This window comes from Corvus hawaiiensis, chromosome 10, assembly GCF_020740725.1.
Source record: "Corvus hawaiiensis isolate bCorHaw1 chromosome 10, bCorHaw1.pri.cur, whole genome shotgun sequence".
Taxonomy (NCBI): Eukaryota; Metazoa; Chordata; class Aves; order Passeriformes; family Corvidae; genus Corvus; species Corvus hawaiiensis.
Window position 1 is genome coordinate 8,964,919 of NC_063222.1, and position 22,724 is coordinate 8,987,642.

Below are 22,724 nucleotides of genomic sequence, written 5' to 3' on the forward strand. Positions count from 1 at the left end.
TTAGCCCCTAAGACACCCATTTCTCAATCAAAGCAGGAAAAAGAAAAAGAAGGAAATTCTGCATAGAATAAGAGGGATTTAAAACTGTCTATAGCACTATGAAATAATAAAAACTCTAACCTTCTTTAAGCATACTGTGGGAAGGCCCTCAAAATAATTTCATTTCTTAGAGAATATCTTGATATGGAGTTATTAATACACCTAAACAAGCTGGATTAAAGTGTCTGTTAATGCCCTGGTTCTACAGTACTCTGGGAACTCGGGAAATTTAAAGCCTAGAACCCAAAATCCCAATCAAAGTATGATTTGAAGGTTAACAGTCACATTTACTTTATTTGTCAGCTATTTCTAATATTTCTATTTTACACTGTATGATTGATCACTTATGCCACCAGAATTTGTACAGCACACGCACAAACTGTTTTGGAAATGTTCAAGATCTTGGGCAATTTCCTGAGTCCCCTCTGTTGTTTATCTTACAAGAAAAGCAGGTTGGCTTTGGAGCATTCAGGTGTTGTCTGAACAACACCTAAAGGTAGGACTGACATCTTTATCCTTCCAATGGTAGATTAGGAGACAAAGAGGTTGTGTTATTAATAAATATAATTTATCCATGTGCATGAACTGTTTATTCTGGCCTTGGAGCCAGGGTTTCTGGACGTCTGCAGTTCAGGAAGAAAGTATGGTGGTGTTTTTCCACTGATTTACTTTAACATCTGGGTAGTCTCTTGACAATGTCAAAGCCTAGAAAAGCATATGTTCAAGCACATGACGAAAAATTATATAAAAATGCAAAACCGAGCAGTTTTCTAGTTCTGCAGTTAAAAACTAAACACAGGTTGCTGCCTAACTGCAGTCATCAAGTGTTACTGAACTGACATATTTGCTTGATGCAATTTAGCAACAAGAAAGGTGGATTATAATAGAATCATTTCATCATGAATGAACTACTGATCTAATTTACTAAGACACCTGGAAGTTACAGCATGACAGCACAAAGACATGCTGCAGCTACACTACATGATCAGGCTTTTCAGGTGCTTTATCTGTCAGCATGATTAAGCAATTTCATTATTTAAAGTTGTAATTAAGCCATCCGTATTTTTGAAACCCATTGTGAAAATCAGTATTACACATTATGAGTTTCAAGGCTACAAAAGCAGCTCACAGCTTGCATGAAAATCAGTTTGCAAACTCTTCCTGCCTCTGCAGTGAAGTGTCCTGTGTCACTGCCACAAGTGAATGTACCTTAAATAGAATGATTCTTATTTGAAAGCTGCATTTTCTAATGCAGTTGTTTACTTGCACCAAATAAGAACTTGATCTCCTAATCTTCCCTTTCTATACTTTACCCAGTACATTTTATTTTCTTGTATTTATTATTGAAATTGTAGTGGGGGTACATGCACAACCTTGGCACAGAGATACACTTTATATATCCCCTTAAATTTCCTTCCAGCTTTACCTATTATTCTCTAAGTAATGTCTAATATTCTAAAAATATATTATTATGGCTGCTAGTGGTTTAATAAAACTTATATCAGTCATTTGTCATGTGAAAGTAGCCGTATAAACAACTCCCCACCTAAGACTGTAGGAGTCATTTAGCTGTACTATGGATTTGTCAGTTCTCAATGTACCACCTCCCTAGGTCATCAAAATCAATATTCTTATTTACAGAGCTCCTGGGATGTATTAGGAATGACTGTGGTGGAGAAACCAAATGCGTGATTTACATGAATTAGAAGAAAGATCAATTTCACTTTTCATAAAGAGCGCTACATTTTTAAAGATATTGACTATCTTAAGACATAGATTAAAAAAACAATTTTTGCATTCACCAGGCTTTCAGAAGAATTGATATCTATTGGCCATATTGAACTTTTATGTTATTAGTGTGTTTATGTGCTGCAGAAAGTAAAAAATTCCTAAGGACTGCATTAGGCATCTGCAGAGCTGATGAGCCAGTGCTTCCACTGGTGTGAATCTGCACTGGCTGAGATTCCAAACCTTTGCTTCCTTACCAAATGGATATTCACTGTGTAAGAATAAAGGAGAATCAGCAGCTGTTAAATAAGATCAGGGTAACCGTGCAGGTTTTCAGTTCAATGCCACCAATTAAAAATGTAGTCTTGAAGCTGTTCTTGGATCCGTGAGCTTTGCCAGAGCATGGCATAGCCAGGATAACTTCAAAATTTAACATTAACCATTCTCTCATTAGTAATTATCGCCTGATTAGGTTACAAATAATTGTGAATCCATTTATAGTTTGTAGCAGTACTAGTGCTGGCTAGGAAAATGGAAATCCTTATGAATAATTTCATGTCTTGAAAGCGTTTTTTACTTCAGGCTTGCATATTCTTTATAAGCAGGCAATGAACCCTACAGAAACTTCCTAGGCAGGCAAAAGCAGTCTCCTCACTTAAATTTTCCATGAGCAGAAGTTGTTTTCAAATGAAATTCTAAGTGCAACTTTAATGTTAGAAATTCCAAGTTTATTGAATCATAATTTCGGGAAAGTTCCTGGCATTCTCTGGTATTATTGATAGCTGTGATGCTTTTTAGTATTAGGGGTTTTTTAAGTAATTGCATATTAAAGTCATAACAAACCTTCATCAGCAAGCAAATTTCCCAAAAGAAGCATCACTAGGCCATAGAAGTTGCACAGAGTTCTAGTAGAGTATTATAACAAACCTTCCAATTTTAAAATATCCTCACAGCAGCCAGTTAAGTTCTTATTTCTAATTTACTCACAACTGCTTGAAAACAGACAAAAAGCTGCAGACTGATAGTGCACAGATCTTCCTCTCCCTGCTCTGGTGTTCTTCCAAATGGACAATTAATGGCATTGCAGACACTCCAGAATTTTACTGCATTTTTTCCAAGCAGTTACTCAGAGTCCAGGGTCTGACTAAGTTATTTTCCAATCTTGCAGTGATTCTTTTATTACTGATTCAGTCTTATCCCTTCTAGTTTGTTTACTCCAATTAACCTGTGGACTCAAACCTGTTCAGAGTAATTTACTGTTGCTGTAATTGCATGCATGGCCTGCATGGCATTTTTTATTCTTTGCGAAGCGGCCTCATGCCCTCTCTCCCTGAGGCACCTCTGCCAACATCCCTGGATTTGGATGCGCTCCTGAGTGAGGGTTTGCTGTAATTCTATGGCCAGCACAGAGACCCTGATTTCAAATTCAGCCTTCGTTTTCCGTATGATGAATATTTAACCAAATGTGGCTGATTTAATGAAAATTCTTGCAGTAACTGATCACACAGTGCTCAGCTATAGTAAATAGAACTGGGATCACAGTTAAGTGTATTACAATTCAAACATAAAATCATGTTATTAATCTGACTCCTGAGTGTGCAATAGGAGACCATAGTCCTGTGCGTGCAGAGGTGACAGGAAATGTCCAGTTTCTTTCAGGTAATGAGACATTGCTGAATGTCATACTTGGATTCCTTCCAGAACTGCTCTTGCTTTCCTTGACTGCCACTTTCTAGCCCAAATGGACTAATTGTGTTTGAATTTCAGAAATGCACAGCTCTCAGCTGGCAGACAATTCACCTGTTACCTTTATTTCTGCAGTTACAGTTGTTTCATGTCATGTAAGACTTCCATATGAATTGGTCTGGGTCTGTTATTACATACTTTAGGGGAGCATATTAGGATTTTTGTCCTTAATATTCAGATTCTTTTTCTTTAAGTTATTTACAGTTTTGAAAGCAAGCAAACACCTGACCTATTTGGCAAAACTACAAAGGCATATTTTTCAGTGTTTTTTTTTTTCCCTGAAGAACTTGTTGTCTTATTTCTAACAGTAGTAGTTTCAGCACCCATTTACCAATCAACAAAACAGTGTTTCACTGGGAAAATTCCAGGCAGCTCAATTGTGAATAAATGTTTGAGCCTTTAAACAATTACTTTAATGAGATCCATAAAACTTTAAGGGCTTTTGCAACACTGATATCAAAAATGTCTTGCCACAGTCTATTTGTTTCATGTCCCTAACATCAGCCCAGAACTATTCTGGGATGAAGACCCTCAATGCTGACTTGTTTCCTCCCATAAAAGCACTAAGAACATGATCATGATTAGTGCTAAAAGCAAGCTGCATATTGACTAGATAACAGCATTCTCTGGCAAAGTCACAAATACAGCTGATAACTAATTACCTTACTATAGCATATAACATATAATCAGCCCGTCTGCAAAATGCCAGCTCTGTAATTAAAGTCCCAGCAGTCCCCATTTCACTAAAGAGACTATGCATAATATTTGGGTTGTTTAATTTCCTGACTTATCTCTATGTATAAATACAGAAGCACGGACATACAACCGTTCTTCACTTTACAGAAATTATTAAGGTAGCCAAGTATGACTCATTGCCACCTTTTAGCTGCATTAAAAACAAAATAGCATTTGCTTTTCCCTGCATTATGTCCTAATTGCCTGCTGGAACCGAAGTAAATCCAAGACTAATCTGTATGGGGAAGGAACACCAATTTTTGCTGTGCCTTTGTGCTGCTGTAGCTGCCTCCAGCTCAGACTGCTGCAGTATCCAGACCTGCCAGAGTAGTGGGCTCTGGGCTGCACGTGATTCACCCCGTGGTTCCCTGGAGAGATCCTCTCAGTTCAGTGTGAGAGTTGTGTAAGAGCAGGGATTCTTTCATCCCCGATTTGCACTGTGCACTTTGAACAGAGCATATAATCTTTCAAGTAAATCGCCTCTCCCAAAACGTGGAAATTGTGAAAGGTGTTTAACACCCGTGTCAGCTCTATCTGCCTTTGCTGAGCACGTTTAAAGCAACCCTTGCAAGCAGTCTCAGCACTTCCTTCAGAGATCAGAGCCTTTGAAAAGGGATTTGCCAGGTGATGGGAACCCTTCAAAGAGCCAGCAAAGGACAGGTCTGCAGCCCCAGGCAGTATCCAGGTGGGCTTTCTTCTGTGTGCAGACTGAGAATCCCAGTGTTTCCCAGATGGTAGCTGAGAGCTGAGGCATCAAGTCTGGATGTTTATTTAATGAATTAATGCCAGCACATAACACTTCCTGTGGAATGTGAATCGATAAGGGAGTGTAGTCCTTTGGTGTGACAGAAGTGGGTGATGTGAGTAGGTGGGACTGTGTGAGAGGGAGAAGACAGGACTTCTCTTCAGGAGATGTTTTCAGAGCTGAGCACAAGTGTTTGCCCTCCAAAGCAAACAAGCCCCAGCTACCCTGTTTTCTTTGTCTCTGGGGTCTAGTTTGCATTAATCACAGTCTTTGTACCTGTATAACATTCTAAAAGCTGCCTGAATCAAGTGTTGTATTTGTTCAGACACCAGCAGCAAGGGAAGGATGTATCATCCTGCTTTTAACAGTGACAGCCTCCTTTTTCTTCATGCAACCTCCTTATGCTCAGAGAGAAAAAAAATCCTCAGTTACTGAGTACCCTTCCGGAGTGTGGCCAGAACTCCCAGTTGCCTCAGTCCTTGGAGCAGCAGTCAGTCAAGATGCCTGACTCAAATGTAACCTTTAACATTTGAGTATTAGCATTTCAGCCAGGTTTCCAGAAAGCAAACTGAATAAAACCCTGAATATTAATATTTGAGTGGTAATGGCAAACAATAGCAGGGCTTGTTTTGTATTAACACTCATAGTCTTTTTTTTTTTTTTTTATTAAGTCTGTGTTTTGATTAAGTCTTATTAATAAACTGAAAAGTATTTGCTTGGTTTTCTAGAAAATAATGTGTGTTTCAGGAGGTGTGTTAACTGGGCATTTCATTTAGTTTATGACCACAATTCCATTTGCAGACAGAGCCCTCCAAAGAGTGAAAAATAAGTTTGTTGCCGATCTCTTAACAGAAATATCTAATAGGTAGAATCCCTGCATGTGTCACCTAACAAGAAGGCAGATCCTGGAGATGAGAGAAAGTGATTTAAATTCCAGATAAGATTCAAAGATGAATGATGAGGCCTCATGAGTATGAATTCTATGTGTGCTGTCTTGAGGAGGGAACAAACTCACAGACCAAAAGCTCATTTCAGCTCTCTTTGAAGTCAGGTTGTTCGAAAGCCCACACCTTTTCAGTTTTGGAAAGGACATTAATAATGCAAGAAAACAAGGCTAACATAATTTGGGCCTCAGTGTACATGAAAACATCCCTAATCTCTGTGCTCCCTTCCCAGTGATGTCCTCAGGAACATAAAGGGTGCCATTTGGAAATAAAACAGTTTTATGCTTTATAAATGCACTGATAGCTGAAATTCTAAAAATTAATTGAACACTTCAATAGATAATGTCAATCAGGTATCAGGTCTCAGATTAGGAAATAAAGGAGGTATTTGGGCTGTTTCAGTTAGGTAGGAGCTCAAAGGATCGGGTGGGTTTCGTAGTTCTCCTTAATATTATTCTGATTTGCTAAGTGGTAAACGTGTTCTGTTTGTGAATAATTCCCAAAGATATGATCTCCCCAGGTCTTTGCATTTTTTCATCTCTGATCATATACATATACATTTGGGTATATAACATTTATAGTAGCTTTTGGAGTTTAAAGAGATATTTAGCAGAAAATTTATACTGACAAATCACAGATCAGTATCTGGCATATAAATAAAATAATCATAGAAGCCCTTTAAATTAGGAGGCAGGAAATTAAACTTGTAGTGTTTATTCTGGCTAAGACTTTGGCTGATCTCTTTATTCCTCAGATTCAGTTGATTCAAGTTGATCTAAAAAAAGTCCCCATGTTTCATTATAAGGGAGAAAGTGCATTCATCTCGGAGTATTGATCATTCTTTCCATTTAGATAGGAGCAGTTTTCCACCCTGGTAGGAGCAAGGCAATATTTTACTGAGCCTGACAAGCTGCAGCATCCGTAGTGGGAGGTACAGTGCCTCTCTCTTCCCTTGCTTTTCCTGCTCTCCTCAGCCTTAGAATTTCAAGGGCAAATCCAAGCTGGCAGTGGCCATGCTGCATCTCTGAAGCAAAGTTCTTTGCATTATCCTTAATTGTTTTATTTTTATTCTCTGACATCAGGGGACTTTCTGCCTTTTGTTAATTTGTGATTGATTGGTGTTAATTAATAGAAAAATAAAGGGAATTTTTAAAAAAGGAAAAAAGGGAAATAATACTACCAGGATGAGTTACTGTTCAGTAAAGCTTCCTGTTACAGGTAGTAAAATATTGTAAGAAAAAAGAGCAGATAAAATAGCAATTACTTGGTTTGTTACTTATTTTTTTAAACAATAGTAGAGAAACCTGGAAAACTTTTTAAGTGGTCTGTTCTCCTCCTGGCTGTCTCACTTCTGCTGGCAGTAGTGCTGCTCCCTTCATTGGGTATCTGACAGCTTCAGAAGGGAATATTGCTTCTGAAACAGGAGGCCACTGCCCTGCTCCCATTATAACTGTCCTTTGCAAACCAGCTCTCAGCCTAGAAAGCCTGGAAAGAGGCATGGCCCAGTCCAGAGCACCACATTCAAATAATGTTAACTGGGCTTATTCACATGAAGCAGAGAGAGGATGAGAGATTAATGGCCAACAAAAATGTCCTTACTGGTGAAGAATAACCAACATCCATCCTAAGCCCATGAAAATTTCTTTATGGGACCATTATAACAGTTTATATAAATTATTTTCCCTTTTATTACCTACGAAGAGTTTGTTATTTGGTAGCTGAAGGAATATCAATAGTAACTTTAATAGTGGAGTTAACAGGTGTCAGTTTTCATTAGCTGTGTATCACTTCAATAGTTTAGTTTCAATTTCAGTTCAACTCAATTATTAAATACTTAGTTTCTGAAAATGTTTTTTATCTTTGTATGCTCTGATAATGTCTCTTTCTTTAACAGTTTTTAAATCAATTTATTCTGATAGGAGCTGTTGAATGTACCGTGAAGTCTTTACAACTAGAACATTTACGACTGGTAGAATAGTACTAATTGGTCTAAGAAAATATTCACATCGATATGAGCTGTTTGGAGTTTATTCATTTCAGTGATTATACCATGTTGACTTTCTAAAAACAGTGTTCCCTTTTTACTTTAAAGCTTTAGAAATACGTAACTGTTCCACAACCCTGTTTCCAAATGTTTCACTCTAGGTTGTTGTTGGGATTTCGGGGATTGTCCCGGGATGACTGAGAGATGTCACAGAGATGATCTATTGCAGAATCAGTCTCATGTTTATTGAAGGCTGAGGCAGGAGAGATATTGTGAACAGCATCTCTAATATCAAGAGCAGCAGTTTCAGTAGCAAAAGCGGCGGCAGCTGCAGCAGGCACAGGTGCCAAGGTAGCAGCAGCTGCAGCAGGTCCAAAAGCTGAGGTAGCTAAAAGCAGCTTTTTTCTACAAGGCCTTATATACTTTTTTAAGCCAGTAAGCAAATGCCACAAAGCTTGCTAACGCATTTGTACCGATCATCACTGTACATGATTTTGCCGCAGTGCGTGTTTTCTTATCCAGTCAACATTTTGCTATTAGGGCCTGTTGCACAGGCTTATATTACTACATCTTAACCTTCTAAAAAACTCTATTATAAAATTTATTGTTAAACTGAAAAGTCTTTACTCTTTTACTTATCACTATTATTTCTTGCATAAAACATGTTTTTACTTCTTAAAAATACATTTCTACTCTTATAAGGCATACTTATTTCAAAACTACAAAACTACTTTCTTGCTTTAAGCTGCAAAAGCTCATTGTTTTAACTCAGGCAGCCTTTGCCAAGGTCTCAGATCGAAACATGTATCCATTTCTGTCTGTTCAAGCACAATGCTGTTTCTGTACCCTGTCAGCACCTGCGGGTTTTTTGTAACTTCATTTCCCACAGGTTGTAATTAAAAAAACGCAAAGTTTGTGTCTATATATGCATATGCGTATCTATATATCTCATACATTCATATGTATCTATGTGCCACTAAAATCTGTAAAGGACTGCATCAGTGAATTGGTTTTACCATCTCTCCATCTTACAGTAACGTAAAAGTCTTCAGGTATGGGACAGAGTTGTCAAGTCTCTTCTAATAGTAAGACAGAAGAATCTGTGCAGGTGAACAGCCAGATAAATTTCAAATGAGAGTGGTTTCTGATGGAAAAGGGCCAGCACTGTGGTCATGCAAGATCTTATCAGGGGGCTGCAGAATAAGAAGCTAAGAGATGTCTTTGATTATTATTTCATTCCCTGTCCTTTCTTTTTCTACAGTTAATGAATAGAGGTTTGCCCTGAGATTTCTTAAATCCTTTCTGTTTTTACACACTGAAGGTTCATTTGCAGATGACTCCAAGTGTTGTATGTGGCTGGAATGAAGTCGGCTTCATTAAATGCTGGAGTGATAGAGTGGATATTATGATTCCAAAAGGGGCAGGGGATGCTGAGATGCAAGGCAGTGATCTGCTCTGCCTGGCAGAACGCCTGCAGCACAGGGAGGGGAGGATACTCTGGCTAACAGGGAGGTCAGCGTCACAATTAACATCCTCTCTCCAGGATATGGGGCAGGGAGCTTGGACAAAACCAGATAAAAAATCTTGGGAAACTCACAATCAGATTTGTATACTTCACTCTTTTAAACTGAGGACAAAGTACTGGAATTGTCTGCCCGCCCAGGGAGGTGGTGGAATCACCATCCCTGGATGTGTTTGAAAAAAGATTGGATATGGCACTTGGTGCCATGGTTTAGTTGAGGTGTCAGGGCATGGGTTGGAGTCAGTGATCTTAGAGGTCTCTTCCAACCTGGTGATTCTGTGTGATTCTGTGATTCTATGATACACAAACCAGAATAAAACTAACCCACAGTAATGAGAAATTTGCCCCCGTTGCCACAGGGTGACTTGCAGTGTCTGTGTTCACCTTCTTTTTTGAGATGAAAGACATTGGCTGTGTCAGTCAATCTCCAAATAAAACACACTGCTGAGTTCTGCAAGATTCAGGTTTTTAATCTTGGGAAAATCAAAGATCAAAACATGTCTTACATCTGTAAGTCTGGTACTAAATACAGACTCACCTGTTTTAGGTGCTTGCTCTTCCTTCTGCATTCTTTTGAATGGATGTGGAGGGGAAATGGCTGAGGAGGGAAAAAATAATTACTTTTATTTGTCACTACAAAGTAAAGAAGAATTTCTGATAAAATGCAACAAGGCATTTCCTATGGGAACATCAGTAGCTATAAAGGAAAATACTTGGCAAACATGCTGTATAAATGTATTTCAGGAATTAGTTTGGATGAATTGGTATTGTTGGGGTATTTCTCAAGAGAAAAAAAAAAGGTTAAAAAATGGAACTTTCCTCACCAAATTTTCTGAGTGATTTAATGGACATTACAGTTCTGTTTAACATGGTAAATAAACCATATTGCATAATATATTGCAGGGCTCAAGGTATTCTAACAAAATATTCTATCCATATTTTCTTAAAAATATCAAATCTTAGGGATGTTTCCTGAACAGTCTCTGAAAATCTGGTTTTTTTAGTGAATGTCTAAGTCATATAAACGTTAAGCAGAAGAACAAAATATGTACTAGACAGTGAGTAAATAGTTGAAAATGTCAGTTTGGAAAGACTGTGATTAGATATGTGCTTTTTTGTGTAAAGCATTTACTTGAGCAGGTACACAAGAAATTCCAGCAGGTTTTTCTAATGGACAGTTTTCTAAACTATCCAACCAAATAGTTCATTTTTATAAGGTACACAAACTCTAATTTGAAATCAATCAGCATGAAGCTGCATTATCCTTTCAATTAGTGAGATTATAAGGGCAAGGAAGTGCTTCCCAGTCTTTCACCTCCAGTTTGTTTCAAAATACACAGTTGTGGAAAACCCCTTCTGTTTTGCTCAGCTTTCTCAACAAGATGTCAGTGCAGGGACACCTGAAGGGAGCTGGCTGGGTTTCACAGTGTAATGTCACTGGTGCCTCATTCAGGAGCTGGGGCATGAGCCACTGCCAGCAGAGCCTTGAGAATGACATCCCTGTGGCTCTACCCACCTCAGGATAATCACAATTCTCTTCCTTTCATCCATGCAGCCAGGGTAGGAAACACAAACTGTTTCCAGATTCCTCACCCAAAGTCCTGTGAGGAAGCAATAACTTCCTTGAGACTTCCATGAGGAGCAGGGAAGTCTGTTCTGCTCCCTTCTCTGGGTAATGTTCTTTTGATACTTAGCTGAGGTTCCAGAAAGAAGGGATTAATTTGCGCAGTGCTCATCTCCTTTTTTCTAGGACTGATCACACACAGTCCTTTACAAATGCAGTTGTAGGAGAATGGTTATTTAATTTTCCAAATTAACTCCCTGTACGAAAGCTGTAACGTCACATCAGCATCTGTACTAGAGACATCCAAGTTCTGATATAGCTCTGATAGCTGTGGAAAAGCTTCCTCACCAAGGAGTACAAATTACTCCATCCTACAGCCACTACTGCTGACACTTGGAAGAGTGGTGATGCTCCAGTCTCAAAAGCAGAAAAGCTGGTCCAGAGCAAAGCAGTCTGGCTGGTTGGGGTTTTTCCTTCACTGCCACCACCAGCTGTCAGAATTCAGGAGCTTGCTCAGGGAGACTCTGTGATCACTTTTGAGCAGGGCTGTGCAGGCTGAGGTTCAAGCTACAAGATTTATGTGTAGGTTATGTGTGCAGCAGTATTCTTATATAAAAACACTGCTTTGGTAGATTGTGACAGTGTATCACCTGTAAATTTAACTGTGGGAGTGTGGATCAGTGCCTCCTTTTCCTATATGCAGTACATTTTCCTTCCATCCTGCCTTAATTACTATTTCCATACTGTATCTATTGGCACTGCAGAGACAGGGTATATTGATTTTACAGACGGGGGGGGAAAGTGCCGTGTGAAGAAGCTGCTGAAGGAGAAATGTAGAACACAAAACACAAAGAGAGTATTTAAAAAAAAACCCCTGGTACATAATCTGAATATTTTAGAGCTTTATTTAAAGTTTTCTGAAGAGGTTGTGGAGATACTGGAGACCTATTTGCAATCTGCGCACCTTCACTTAGTGGTCAAGACTATCCAAACCCTTTCCCAGAGATGTTTTAATCATTTCCAGTGAAGCAATAGGTTGAGTAAAGCCAACACATGAGGACAAATAGGTCCTCATGCAGAGCCTGTTACTGAGATAGAATAAAAAATGCTGTAAGATACAGCAATTAATGTGACTGAATGGATTTGATTAGTCAGTGTTTGCATTTTGCTTTTGTTTATTTCCAAAAGCTCTTCTCCAAAATGAATATGCTGACAGACTGTACTGTAGCACAAAGCCAGTTTCAAGTGACTATCTGTTGATTCCCACAAAAGCACACTTTTACCATAAAACCACATATTCACAGCAGAAACAGATTTTTCTTCATTGTATTAGACAACAGAAAGCACCAGGTAACTCAGATACCCAGTGAAGCAATGCCATCCTTCACACTGAATATCTGCATACTGAATTACGCACTTGAGATCTCCACCAGGACATTTTTAGCAGTGTTATCTTCTGTTCCTGGTGGTGTAGGGATAATAAAATAATTTTTAAAAGAAGTGCTTATAGACAATGAGAAAAAGAGCTCAAAAAGTCAGCTGTGTAACTTATTTTTTTATACCACTTAGTCAGCTTTTGCAGGTAGCTCAGCTACTGAAATTTGAGGCAAAGATTTATTAGAAGAAATCAAAAGGAAGCTGCAGTTATAGCAACAGCAATGCCCCAAGGTATCTCCTTTTCTTCTTTTAAACTAACGTGCCTTAATTGCAGACAACTGACATTAGGAAAACGATTAAGATAATAAATGAGTTTCTAAAGTAACAGATTAAAGCTAATTCAGTGTCTTTAAAGATCCCATTTCAGAGACAAACCTGTTAAACCCGAAGGCTCTCTGTGCTCACCTATGAATTGCCTTCATGCAAACTCACCAATCTCCGGCAGAATGACTCAACAAATGCCTAAAATGCTTAATTTTTTTTTTTAATTTACATATGTAAATATATGACATTTTTCTTTGAAAAATTGCAAATATATGTAAATTTTTCAAATTTATATGAAATCCACTGCCAACCAATTCCAAATTAATATCTTTTTGAGGCTTTCTTGTGGCAGTGGCACTATTCCTTAGGTCCTGATTTAAAGTGTAATGAAACAGTCTTTCAGAACCTTCCTTTTAGCTCCTGTTTGTAAGCAGTGCAGTGCTTTCTCTCAGTGCTATAAAAATATGTCCAAAATGCATAATAAAAATATTTTGTTGTCTCAAAATATATAAAAAATCTATCAAAATTATTGGAATCAACAGAAAAAGAACAATGCAAAACTTTGTAAATTTTTAAAAAGCTCTTTCAGAAGGATTTTTTTAGAGATGGAGAGAAAAAGGTGGTATTTTTTTAAACTCAAAGCAATACCCCTCTCCCCATCCAATTTTCATTTCTTTTCAGTCTTCTGAACCAGGGTAGTGGGGGCCAGGTTTTGAAGCAGAGCCACAAAGCATTTGGCTGCTTTCAGAAAAAGGCCAAGAGGGTTGTCCTGGGGATTGTGGCTGAGTGAATAATGCTAATGCCACTAAGTATAATATTCCCTGCCTTCTTTAGTGAGGCGATATAAAAATGCAGAGTTGTCCACTTTGAAAAGCCTGTCTGTGGTCACTTCTGCCTTGGCACTGCGGGGCTGCTGTTCTTCCCTAGCGCTGCCTCCCCTCAGGCTGAACAATCCCCGTTCCTTCAGCCTCTCCTCATGTGGCCAGAGCTGGCCCTTCTGATGATTCTCCACTGAATTCACTCCAGTTTATCTAAATATTCCTTGTACTTAGGGGCCCAAAGCAGGCACAGTGTTTTAGATGTGCTGTAATAAATGATGACTAAGGATGGGGGTGATGGATTCAGAGCATGTTAAGATGCTACAAAAGGCATTGAGAAGTGAATACAGTGACATGCTCTGTGCTTTAAATTTGGATTAAGATGCTTTCTTCAAACGAGTGGTTGTCAGACCACTTTTGCCAACTGAACGAGTGGTTCAGACCACTCAGGCAGAAGGATTTTTGTCTCATAGCTGCAGTAAGTGGTGCTTTGTGCAGTGAGCAGAGAGCTTTCTTTGCTTTCCTTTTCTTCCTCCTGCTTTTGTTGAGGATGTTTGAATGTGTCCTGACAGCACTTCCTCAGCAAAGTCACACAAAGCAGAAGATGGAAGCCACACGTGCCTTTCTCAGCCCTAAGGGTGTGCCCTGAGCAGCACTGAGGGGATGTGCAGAGCTGTTGGCCTGCTCGGGCTCCCGGCGCTGCGGAACAGCACTAGAGGGACACGCAGGAAGCTCAGCAGAGGCTCGTGGTTGAACATGGATGGCTCTTCACTGGGACACTTCTGGGAGCACAGGCTGCCCTCGTGTGTGCAGCCAAGCAGGTGCATGGCCCCCATTCCAGGAGTGTCCCCAGCTGACCCGAGGGAGCTCAAGGAGCTGGAAATGGCAAATTCTCACAGGTGCATGCCAGGCCTGTATGGACAAAGCTGAAAAATGGGGCATTTTTCAGACCACCAAAGTCTGGTTCTAAGCACCACATGCTTCTCAGACCAAGAACTTTGGTTTCAGTCTTTTCCTGAGCATTCTAATATAAAGCACAAAAATTGACGTTTTTCATTAGAAGGTGCCAAGAGCTTGGGACACAAACTCTGTAAGATTTATATGGAGGCTGTTTTCAGCTATTTCATAAAAGCATATTCCAATGCAATGGCTTGTAATCAGCACTAGGATTTCAGGCTGTTTAATTCGCTGTGATTTGATTAATACTTTCTAGAGGCAGTCTGATGTGATAGAGTGATTAGACCAAGCCCTCCAGCAGGTTTGGAAAGCCCAGCTTACTCATCTGTACTTTTATCTCATTAGAATAGCTTTATAAATGAGATTTTTAAAATAAATTTCCAACTTGAGATTATTAAAATTTCTTTATTTTCCAGTGTAGTATATTTTATAATTTTCTTTTCCTGGCTTCACTGCTTCATATTGCATTCCATTGCCACTGTGGAATACATGCAAGGAAAAACTGGCTTCCCATGTTAAGAAGGCAAAGAAGGCGTCTGAAATGACAGCATAACAAATTACACACCACAATTATTTATTTCATTATTTTGTTGCTTGTGAAATGGTCAGCCACGTAGTATTGCCTGCTGCTGAATGACTGGGATGTATTCCAGAGTTTGGAAGTAACTTTTGCTTCCCTGTAGAATATTTGTTTTTACACTGAAAGATCATTTGGAGGAATAGACACATGTCTGTATCCCTAAGTTTGATTGAAATCGTGTGACAATTAAGATGACCAACACGTGCTGTTGAAATCTCAGGAACAGCTGAGCTGGGACTTTAAGTGTGTAAATTCCCTTCAAAACAAAGCTTTTTGTGTTTATGTGTTGAAATTTAAGGAAATGCATGTAAGTGATGGTTCGAGGACTTCACCAAGCTGCATTATCTTTATGTTCAAGAATGTGTAAGAAAAATTAAAGCTACTAAGTACTTTGTGTGGATGTCCACAGTTGGACATCTGCATTTTTCTTGGAAGCACTTGAGCCCAGCTGCAGGAGACTTAAATTGCGGGATTTATGAAATGTGTTTCCAGGAAGCGTTTTCTTTGAAAAATGTAACTGCCTAATGGAGTAATTACACTGGCTACACATTATTGTGCTCTTTGTATATGAAATGACCCAAAATGTTTGGGTTTGCTCTGTCAAAGTACTCTTGCTTTAGTTAAACATGAGGATTGCTCACTTACTGGGGTGCACCTGGGGCATCCCGAGTGATGCAGTTTAGGGTGGCAAAACAGAAATAGTGTGGAACATTTCTCCATAAAATGCCAGGACTAATCCTGTAGGTTTGGCCATGCAAGGTCTCTCAGAAACAGGTTTTGTTTTCTATAAAATGTCAGCTGCATGTGGCTGTGATGCATCACATGCTAATGAGCCCGTCAGGGGCTTGGCAAGCTGCTTTTCCTTGGAAGGCAGGGCTGCATAATACTATTGGTGGTTGCTGTTTGTTCAGTAAAGTTTTCAGTCTTCCAATTTATTTACTTTGAATTTTGGTTTCAGTTCATTTAACCTTCAGAAAACATTTGTGCTGTCTGCTGCTAACAAAAGAAAGGCTTCCTCCAGTAGTCCCTTTCTGCATTTATCTCTTGCTGTGGAGCTATGATGTCTGCAGTAATAAATGTATCCGTTTGAAATGGAAGTGATTAAGGGCTTGTTGAAATGTCTGCTGGAACAAAACATTAGCTTTTGCTTTCAAAGGGCAGATATTGTACCAGATAGCACTTAACCTGGCCAAGGACAAAGTGTTATGTTTAAACATCACTTTCTGCTTGCCACTTGCTTCTGTGAAACAGCACAGATATCTGAGGATATCTGCATTCAAGCATTTCCAGTTTTTAATACATCAAAACAAGAATCTCTCCAGACTTGAAAGTACCATTGTTGTAACTATTGTTTTGTTTTTAAAACAGCCCACCCATCCTACCAGTTTGCTGTGATTTATTCCTTTGAACTTTTAAATCGTAAAGATACAACAACAGAAAAAAATAATTGGGCAGACATTGATATTTGTACACCAGACTTCTTTCTCAAGAGGCACGGGTTCATCCAGCTGTACATTTCTGAACTAAAGCTGAATTTGGCCATCCTGCAGTAATCCCTGGTTATCCAGCTCAGAAATTTATGTGTGATTTGACACTAAAGTTGTCATCCTGAAAGTATGGTGTAACTGTGGCCGTTGCTTTTCAAAGCTGGCGGGTATCAGGGAAACCATAAAGATCCTAAATTTTCCCACCATCTGGGAAAAAGCTCAAGGCCAAAAGATGAAGGGTGGAGAAGATGTGAGTTCAAATCCCAAATCAGTGGGACACAGACTGCTGGTCTCTCTGTGTTACATAGAGCATGGCCCAGGTTCCTTTCAGCACTGTAGAGGTCCTGGCAGGTTGCACAGGACTTTCTAAGTAGTGATGTGGTAAGTTAATAATGGCAATCATTGGTAATAAGTCAACAATCTAGTGACTAAGGGCTGTATATTTTCTTAATCTGAACCTAATAGGGATCCCCAGTAACTATTCCAGTACATGCCAAGTATGTGTCTCTTACATGAAATTTTGTATTCTCAACACTAGATATAAATATTGAGAAGCTAATATTGTGTATTAGCAAATGTGAAAATACAGAGAAAATACCAAATTGTCTGATTTTTCTATTTTCTATCCATGTCTTGTTTTCAAAAAGTGTTTTAAGAACCCTCTATTTATCACATGTATTTTGCAAATATGCCAAGAGTATTTATCAACATTGTTTTAGCTTTCATTAATGTTAGAGATGTAGAAATTGCAACAACATTATTAGTTTCTATGAGTGGAATCTGGAAACAACACAATTTAAAAAACCATGTGGGATATAAAAATCAGTCACTGTAAGAGCTAACTATTATTTTGCTGTGTCTCCCAGATTTGTGACAAGGAGTGGCACTACTACGTTGTCAATGTGGAGTTCCCCGTGGTGACGCTGTACATGGACGGGACGACGTACGAGCCGTACCTGGTGACCAACGACTGGCCCATCCACCCCTCCCACATCGCCATGCAGCTCACAGTGGGGGCTTGCTGGCAAGGTAAAATCACAGCAGTTAACACAGCACAATCAGGAGTTCAGGCCAGAAAAGAATCTTACTTGTCTCTCTGATTGCATAGGAAATAAACTGCTAAAAGATTGATGGTATAAAATCAGATGTAAATCCAGAGTTGTTGATGAATCCAGTCCAAGGATAAAATGGACAGGACATTAACAAGCGTGGATTTTCATCATCTAAAGAAATATTGGATACAGTCTGTGTATTCAGTGTGAAAGATAGTAATCTTTTGTCTTCACTTAGTTGTTTCCCTTTTCTCCAACCTTAAGCAAACTATCTGGATATTAAAGAACTCCAGCTATCTCTTTTCAGTCCCTGCCCCATATTTCTTTTGCAACTCATGGCCCAATCCTGTGCTCTTCACATTGGATGTATCTCACCAGCAATTCCAGTAATTTACTTGATTCACCCAGCTATACACCAGAGGCAAAAGTGAGAGTAAAATAAATCCAGAAGTCCAAACCCCTGAGCCGTGCCTGTATGGGCCTTTGCTTAGATACTACCTTTTTCTGTTCTCTGCCCTTCATAATCCCATTCTTCTCATTTTTTTTCCTGGTCCTTACACCACTTGCTTTCTCTGTTCTCTGCCTTACACCTGAAGTGCTCCTCTTTCTCTGCTTGTCTGTTTTGGTAAAGTTGTCTCCATTACTCCTCCATGTTGATTTTCTATTTACACTATGTCTTGTTTCCACTTAAAGTATGAAGTGAAGGAAGCTATAATCAGGAAAAAATGCTTTAACATAGATTGTGTTTCTTCCCCACTCTTTCATGTGGTCTCACCTTCTCCATTATCACCTTGTTTGCCAATTTGATCTCTGCTTATTTGCAAAATTTGGACATCTTATGCATGGCAGGGCTGTTCAGTATAAATAGTACTCAAAGCAAATCCAGCTGTTAGATTATGAGTGGGGTAAAGATCCAATCTTTACTTTAATGACAACATGCAGAATGAAGCCTTGCTAATCCTAAAAACAAGATTTGCTAAGTTTACCATATTGATCACTATGGTATGATAAGCTGGTCAGCATTGCACTAATCCCATATATTTGGAAAAGTACAGACTGTTTCTTGTCTAGCTGGTATTTGCATGGGTTGATTTTTTTGTTATGTAGCATTGGTGCAGTACTTTTAGATCAAAGTTCCAGAGCTAGCAAATGCAAATGTCATTTGTAAATTTAGTTCTTTCCAAACATGAGCAAATGCCATAGAGGCTGTGAATAATTATGGAGTATTGCCTTCTGAAAAACCACCATTTTTCAGTAGCTGTGCTAAAAAAAATTTATTTTAATCCCTCACTTCGTATTTATACGAGGTTCTTCTGCATAGGTCAACGTAAATGTTTTTGTGCGTTACTTGTATTACTTCTTCCCCTTATCTTCTCTCATTCACACTTAGTGTTTTTGTTACTCTCTAAAAGCAGTCTTTAGTGGTTTGGCTTTTTTTTCCTAAAAGTCTTGGTATTGGTGGGAATCCACTCCCCTCAGCCTCACATGAACCTCATGTTAATCATGCTGCAGATGCCACGTCTGGGGGACTTGGAGCAGTTCTGGTATCTGTGGAACAGGCCCTGCCTAAGCAAAAACTGTCCCAGCTTTGCCACAGCTCTGCATCCGTGGGGTTCATCAGCCTCCAAGGCAGCTGAGAACAGCAACAATAATCTTGTTCCCTTTGCACCTCTGTCTCTGTATCTGAAATTGGGAAGAGAAGGAATTAAGGCCAAACTCCTCACATGGGCCCACAATACATTCAGACCACGGACTACATTTAGTATTTAAGCTGTTAAACAAATAGAAAGTTGCAATTGTTTTCAAACATTTTTATCTTTGCCTGGGATAATTTGATGGCATAATTAATAACCATTCAGGATAAGATTCTTCTTCCTTTTTGCTGAAACACATGATTTAAACTACTGAAATCATACCTATTGCTGCTGTTAATATTTACTGCAATATTATGTTATTGCTCTTTTAGTTGTGATAGAATTGGAGCTCGTCAAAAGTAGAAACAAATTTTCCACCTCATGAAAATGTTAAGATTTAGTAAGACAGTGTGCTAAAGATTCTGATAAACCATCATGTGTCAGGCAAAAAGATAAACCTTTAATGGTTATGTGAAACAAGATTTCAAGCTTTTGCTTTTGACCAAGCTTATCTTTTGATACATTTGTTTTGATCACCTCAAACTATTTTAAATGGATGGTGTGGAAAGTCACTTTGTTAATAAGATTCCATGCTGCATTTCAGCCTGTGAAATAGTAATCATTCAACATATAAAACCAATCTATTCTAGTCAAAACATTAATTTTCAAAATTTGTATATTTCAAGAAAAAGCGGCTCTATCAAATAAATATTTTAACTATAAATACTGTCTGTGAAACTGTTAACAAGGTCTACTTAGACTACTACATTTTGGCTAGTAACAATAGTCTAAACCTCTACATTTTCAAAGCATTAGAAAGCTGCTTTACAACAGTCTGTGATTTATTTCAGTAAAATATGCAGTGATTTTGGTGTCATAAGCCATTCAGGAGTGTCTGTGTTAAGAGGCTATGAGGAGTTTCCAGCTCTGGTGTGCTAAGACTACTTCCTTCCTTTTCATCAAAGCACTGGCAGAAAGGAACACTGCTCTAACCTCCTCCTTCAGAAAGGGCAAGACCTTCTTTTCTAAGGTCTTTACTAAACCATTTTACAGTTCTGAGTACACAGCATCCGTTTGTCAAAGTCAAATTATTTGAAAAACAGTCTCAACTCAGACAAGTAAATGAATCAGAAGAAATAACATTCCTTTTTTCTTCCCACACTGATTCTGATTTGCTGACAGCCAAAAGTCATTGTGGCTGTGGGGCAGCTGAAGAACTGGCAGGGAGCAGGAAGAGTGTATTTAGAGGACAGTGAAAAATCAAGAACAAGAATTGCAATTTGCTCTGTTAGCACTAATAGGAAAGTCTGATACTGCTATGAGGGATTTACCCTCTCAGATATGAAAATGTTCAGTTCTAGTCTGGAAACTGGGAATTGTTCTGCTGCTTCTTTAGGAGCCTGAGTGTCCTCTGTGATACAAGTGACTCTTTGAGCCCTGATCTTTCCATCACTTACACTGATCCTCATCCTGGGGTTATGCAGCAAGCATCATGCCTGCACCTCCTCCTTGTCTTTCTCAGAGTTATATCATGCAGGAATCTTGGACATGGAAAATTCTTTTCTTTAAGATTATTATTTCCTATTATTAATATTTCAATGCCTGAGTAACTGTTTTCTGACTTTTATAGCCTTGTTTGTAGCATCCATTATGAAAAGTTAGGTTGGGTTTTATTTCTACTTTCAGCTGCTCAAGTGAAATATAAGAGCAGTTTAAGATCAGTGCTGTTCTCCTGACCATAGCATGAAAACAAACTAAATGTGTAATTTCTCAGGCTTATGTGACAAATTTAAACTTTAGCCTATGATGTGCTCACTGTGCCTTGGTTTGTCTGTGGAATAAGCAAATCTCTCCCACATCTTTACCCTTTCCCTGGCAGTGTAAAAATCTTGCCTGATTTCTTTGTTCCTAGTGCTAGGACTCTACAAAAAGGAGGGGAAATTAGCCTTTTCCTAAAGGGCAGATTCTTGGAGACAAGCAGGGAGTGAATATCATTAAAAGAGCGGAAAGCCAGGCTTTAAAAGTGATCGAAGAGACCCTTCCCAGGGTCTGTCAGGCACAGGGTCAGATTTACTGCAGCCCAGGAAGTGGCCCAATTACTTATAATCGAGCCTGGGGAACAGTTCCCAGCTCTGGTGACACACTGGGCATGAGGAAAGTTGCATGATTTGTTCTGGCATAATCAATATGAACCTTATCTACTTAAAATTAGGTAGTCTGTATGTTACTGTGGTATAATTTTCCTTTTTTAACATAAAAACCTTGGTTCTTTCTTCAGGGAGCTTATTAAAAGGAGGATCTAAGCAGAGCTACCTCATTGATTTAGGGTCCTTCACAATGGTTAGCCCAGAGTGAACTATTTTTTGTGTAGTTGATGTTCAGTACTGCTGTACTTGAGTGGGGGTGGTTTATTTGAGGGTGGGAGTTTAGGCTAAACTGTTGATGTTGGTTTGGTTACCTGTGACCCAGGAGCAGTGACAGGTAGAACCTAAACTCCAACACAGTGCCAGCCTTCATGCATGGCAAATCCCAATTTACTCCTTACCTGTGATTTCAGTGATGTGAGGCCTGGGAAAAGGTAATACTGACCACAGAGCTAAACAAACTGGGCTCTGAGTGAACTAACTGACGGCAGAAATAAACACCTGGTACAGCTGTTCTTGGAATTAGCCCTTTCTGTATCCTGGTGAAGTTTGACAGCTTTCTCTGCAGGTAGATAGGGTTAATTATATAACTTAATCTTAGCATCTTTAAAATTTTGTTCACATCACTGGTCTCACTGATGATTGTTAAGGCTGTGATTTTGATGTAGGTCAGGTTATTTAAGGCCAAAGTGCTGCTCTGTCTCTAACGGTGAAAGAAATTTTCAGGCCAAATTACTCTCTCAGGGTATCTAAAGGACAAAATTGACTTGCTTGCACGTCTGCCTCCTAGAACAAAAGACACCAAAGAGAACAGCAGAGAAAAGGCCCTGTCTCTGAACCCCTTCTTCTCTGAATGGATATTAAAAGCAAACATGGTCTATTGGGATAGGAGAGAACTCCCCAAGGCTCAGCTTTGGTTCTCATTACTACTCTTTTTCTTCTTTAGCATAAAAATGCTTTTAGATTTGTCCTTTTACCTTAAGAGTCTCAAGATCTTTTTAAATAATGAAGAGGTCACACAATTGTGCAGCAAGGCGGGAGAGTCACCTGTACTCTGTGGGGATAAAGTGCAGTATCCAGAGGGTAGATGATTTTTCCTCAGGTCACTTAAATCTGCATCAAAGCAAGAATAGAATCAGACTTCATGATCTTATGTTCTTATTCTCCCTTTTAGGTTTTAACATCCTGTTTCATTCTCCTGAGCAATGCAAACAAATCGTTAGCTTGTCCTGGAGTGCACTTTACAAGAGCTTACCCCAGGAAGTTCTCCTCTGAGTTCATTATTTCTGATTCAGTTTATCTGAGGACATAGCAAATGGACCCTTTTACAGAGTGAGAAACTTC

At 39.0% G+C, this 22,724-nt stretch overlaps 1 protein-coding gene across 1 annotated transcript in view; it reads left to right on the plus strand.

The window, feature by feature from the left end:
- CLSTN2 (calsyntenin 2) overlaps positions 1-22,724 on the plus strand; it is a 213,684-nt gene that overhangs the window by 161,304 nt on the left and 29,656 nt on the right. The window contains exon 9 of the mRNA XM_048314740.1: positions 17,417-17,579. Coding sequence (XP_048170697.1) covers positions 17,417-17,579 — 163 coding nt within the window. The remainder of the gene's footprint in view (positions 1-17,416; positions 17,580-22,724) is intronic.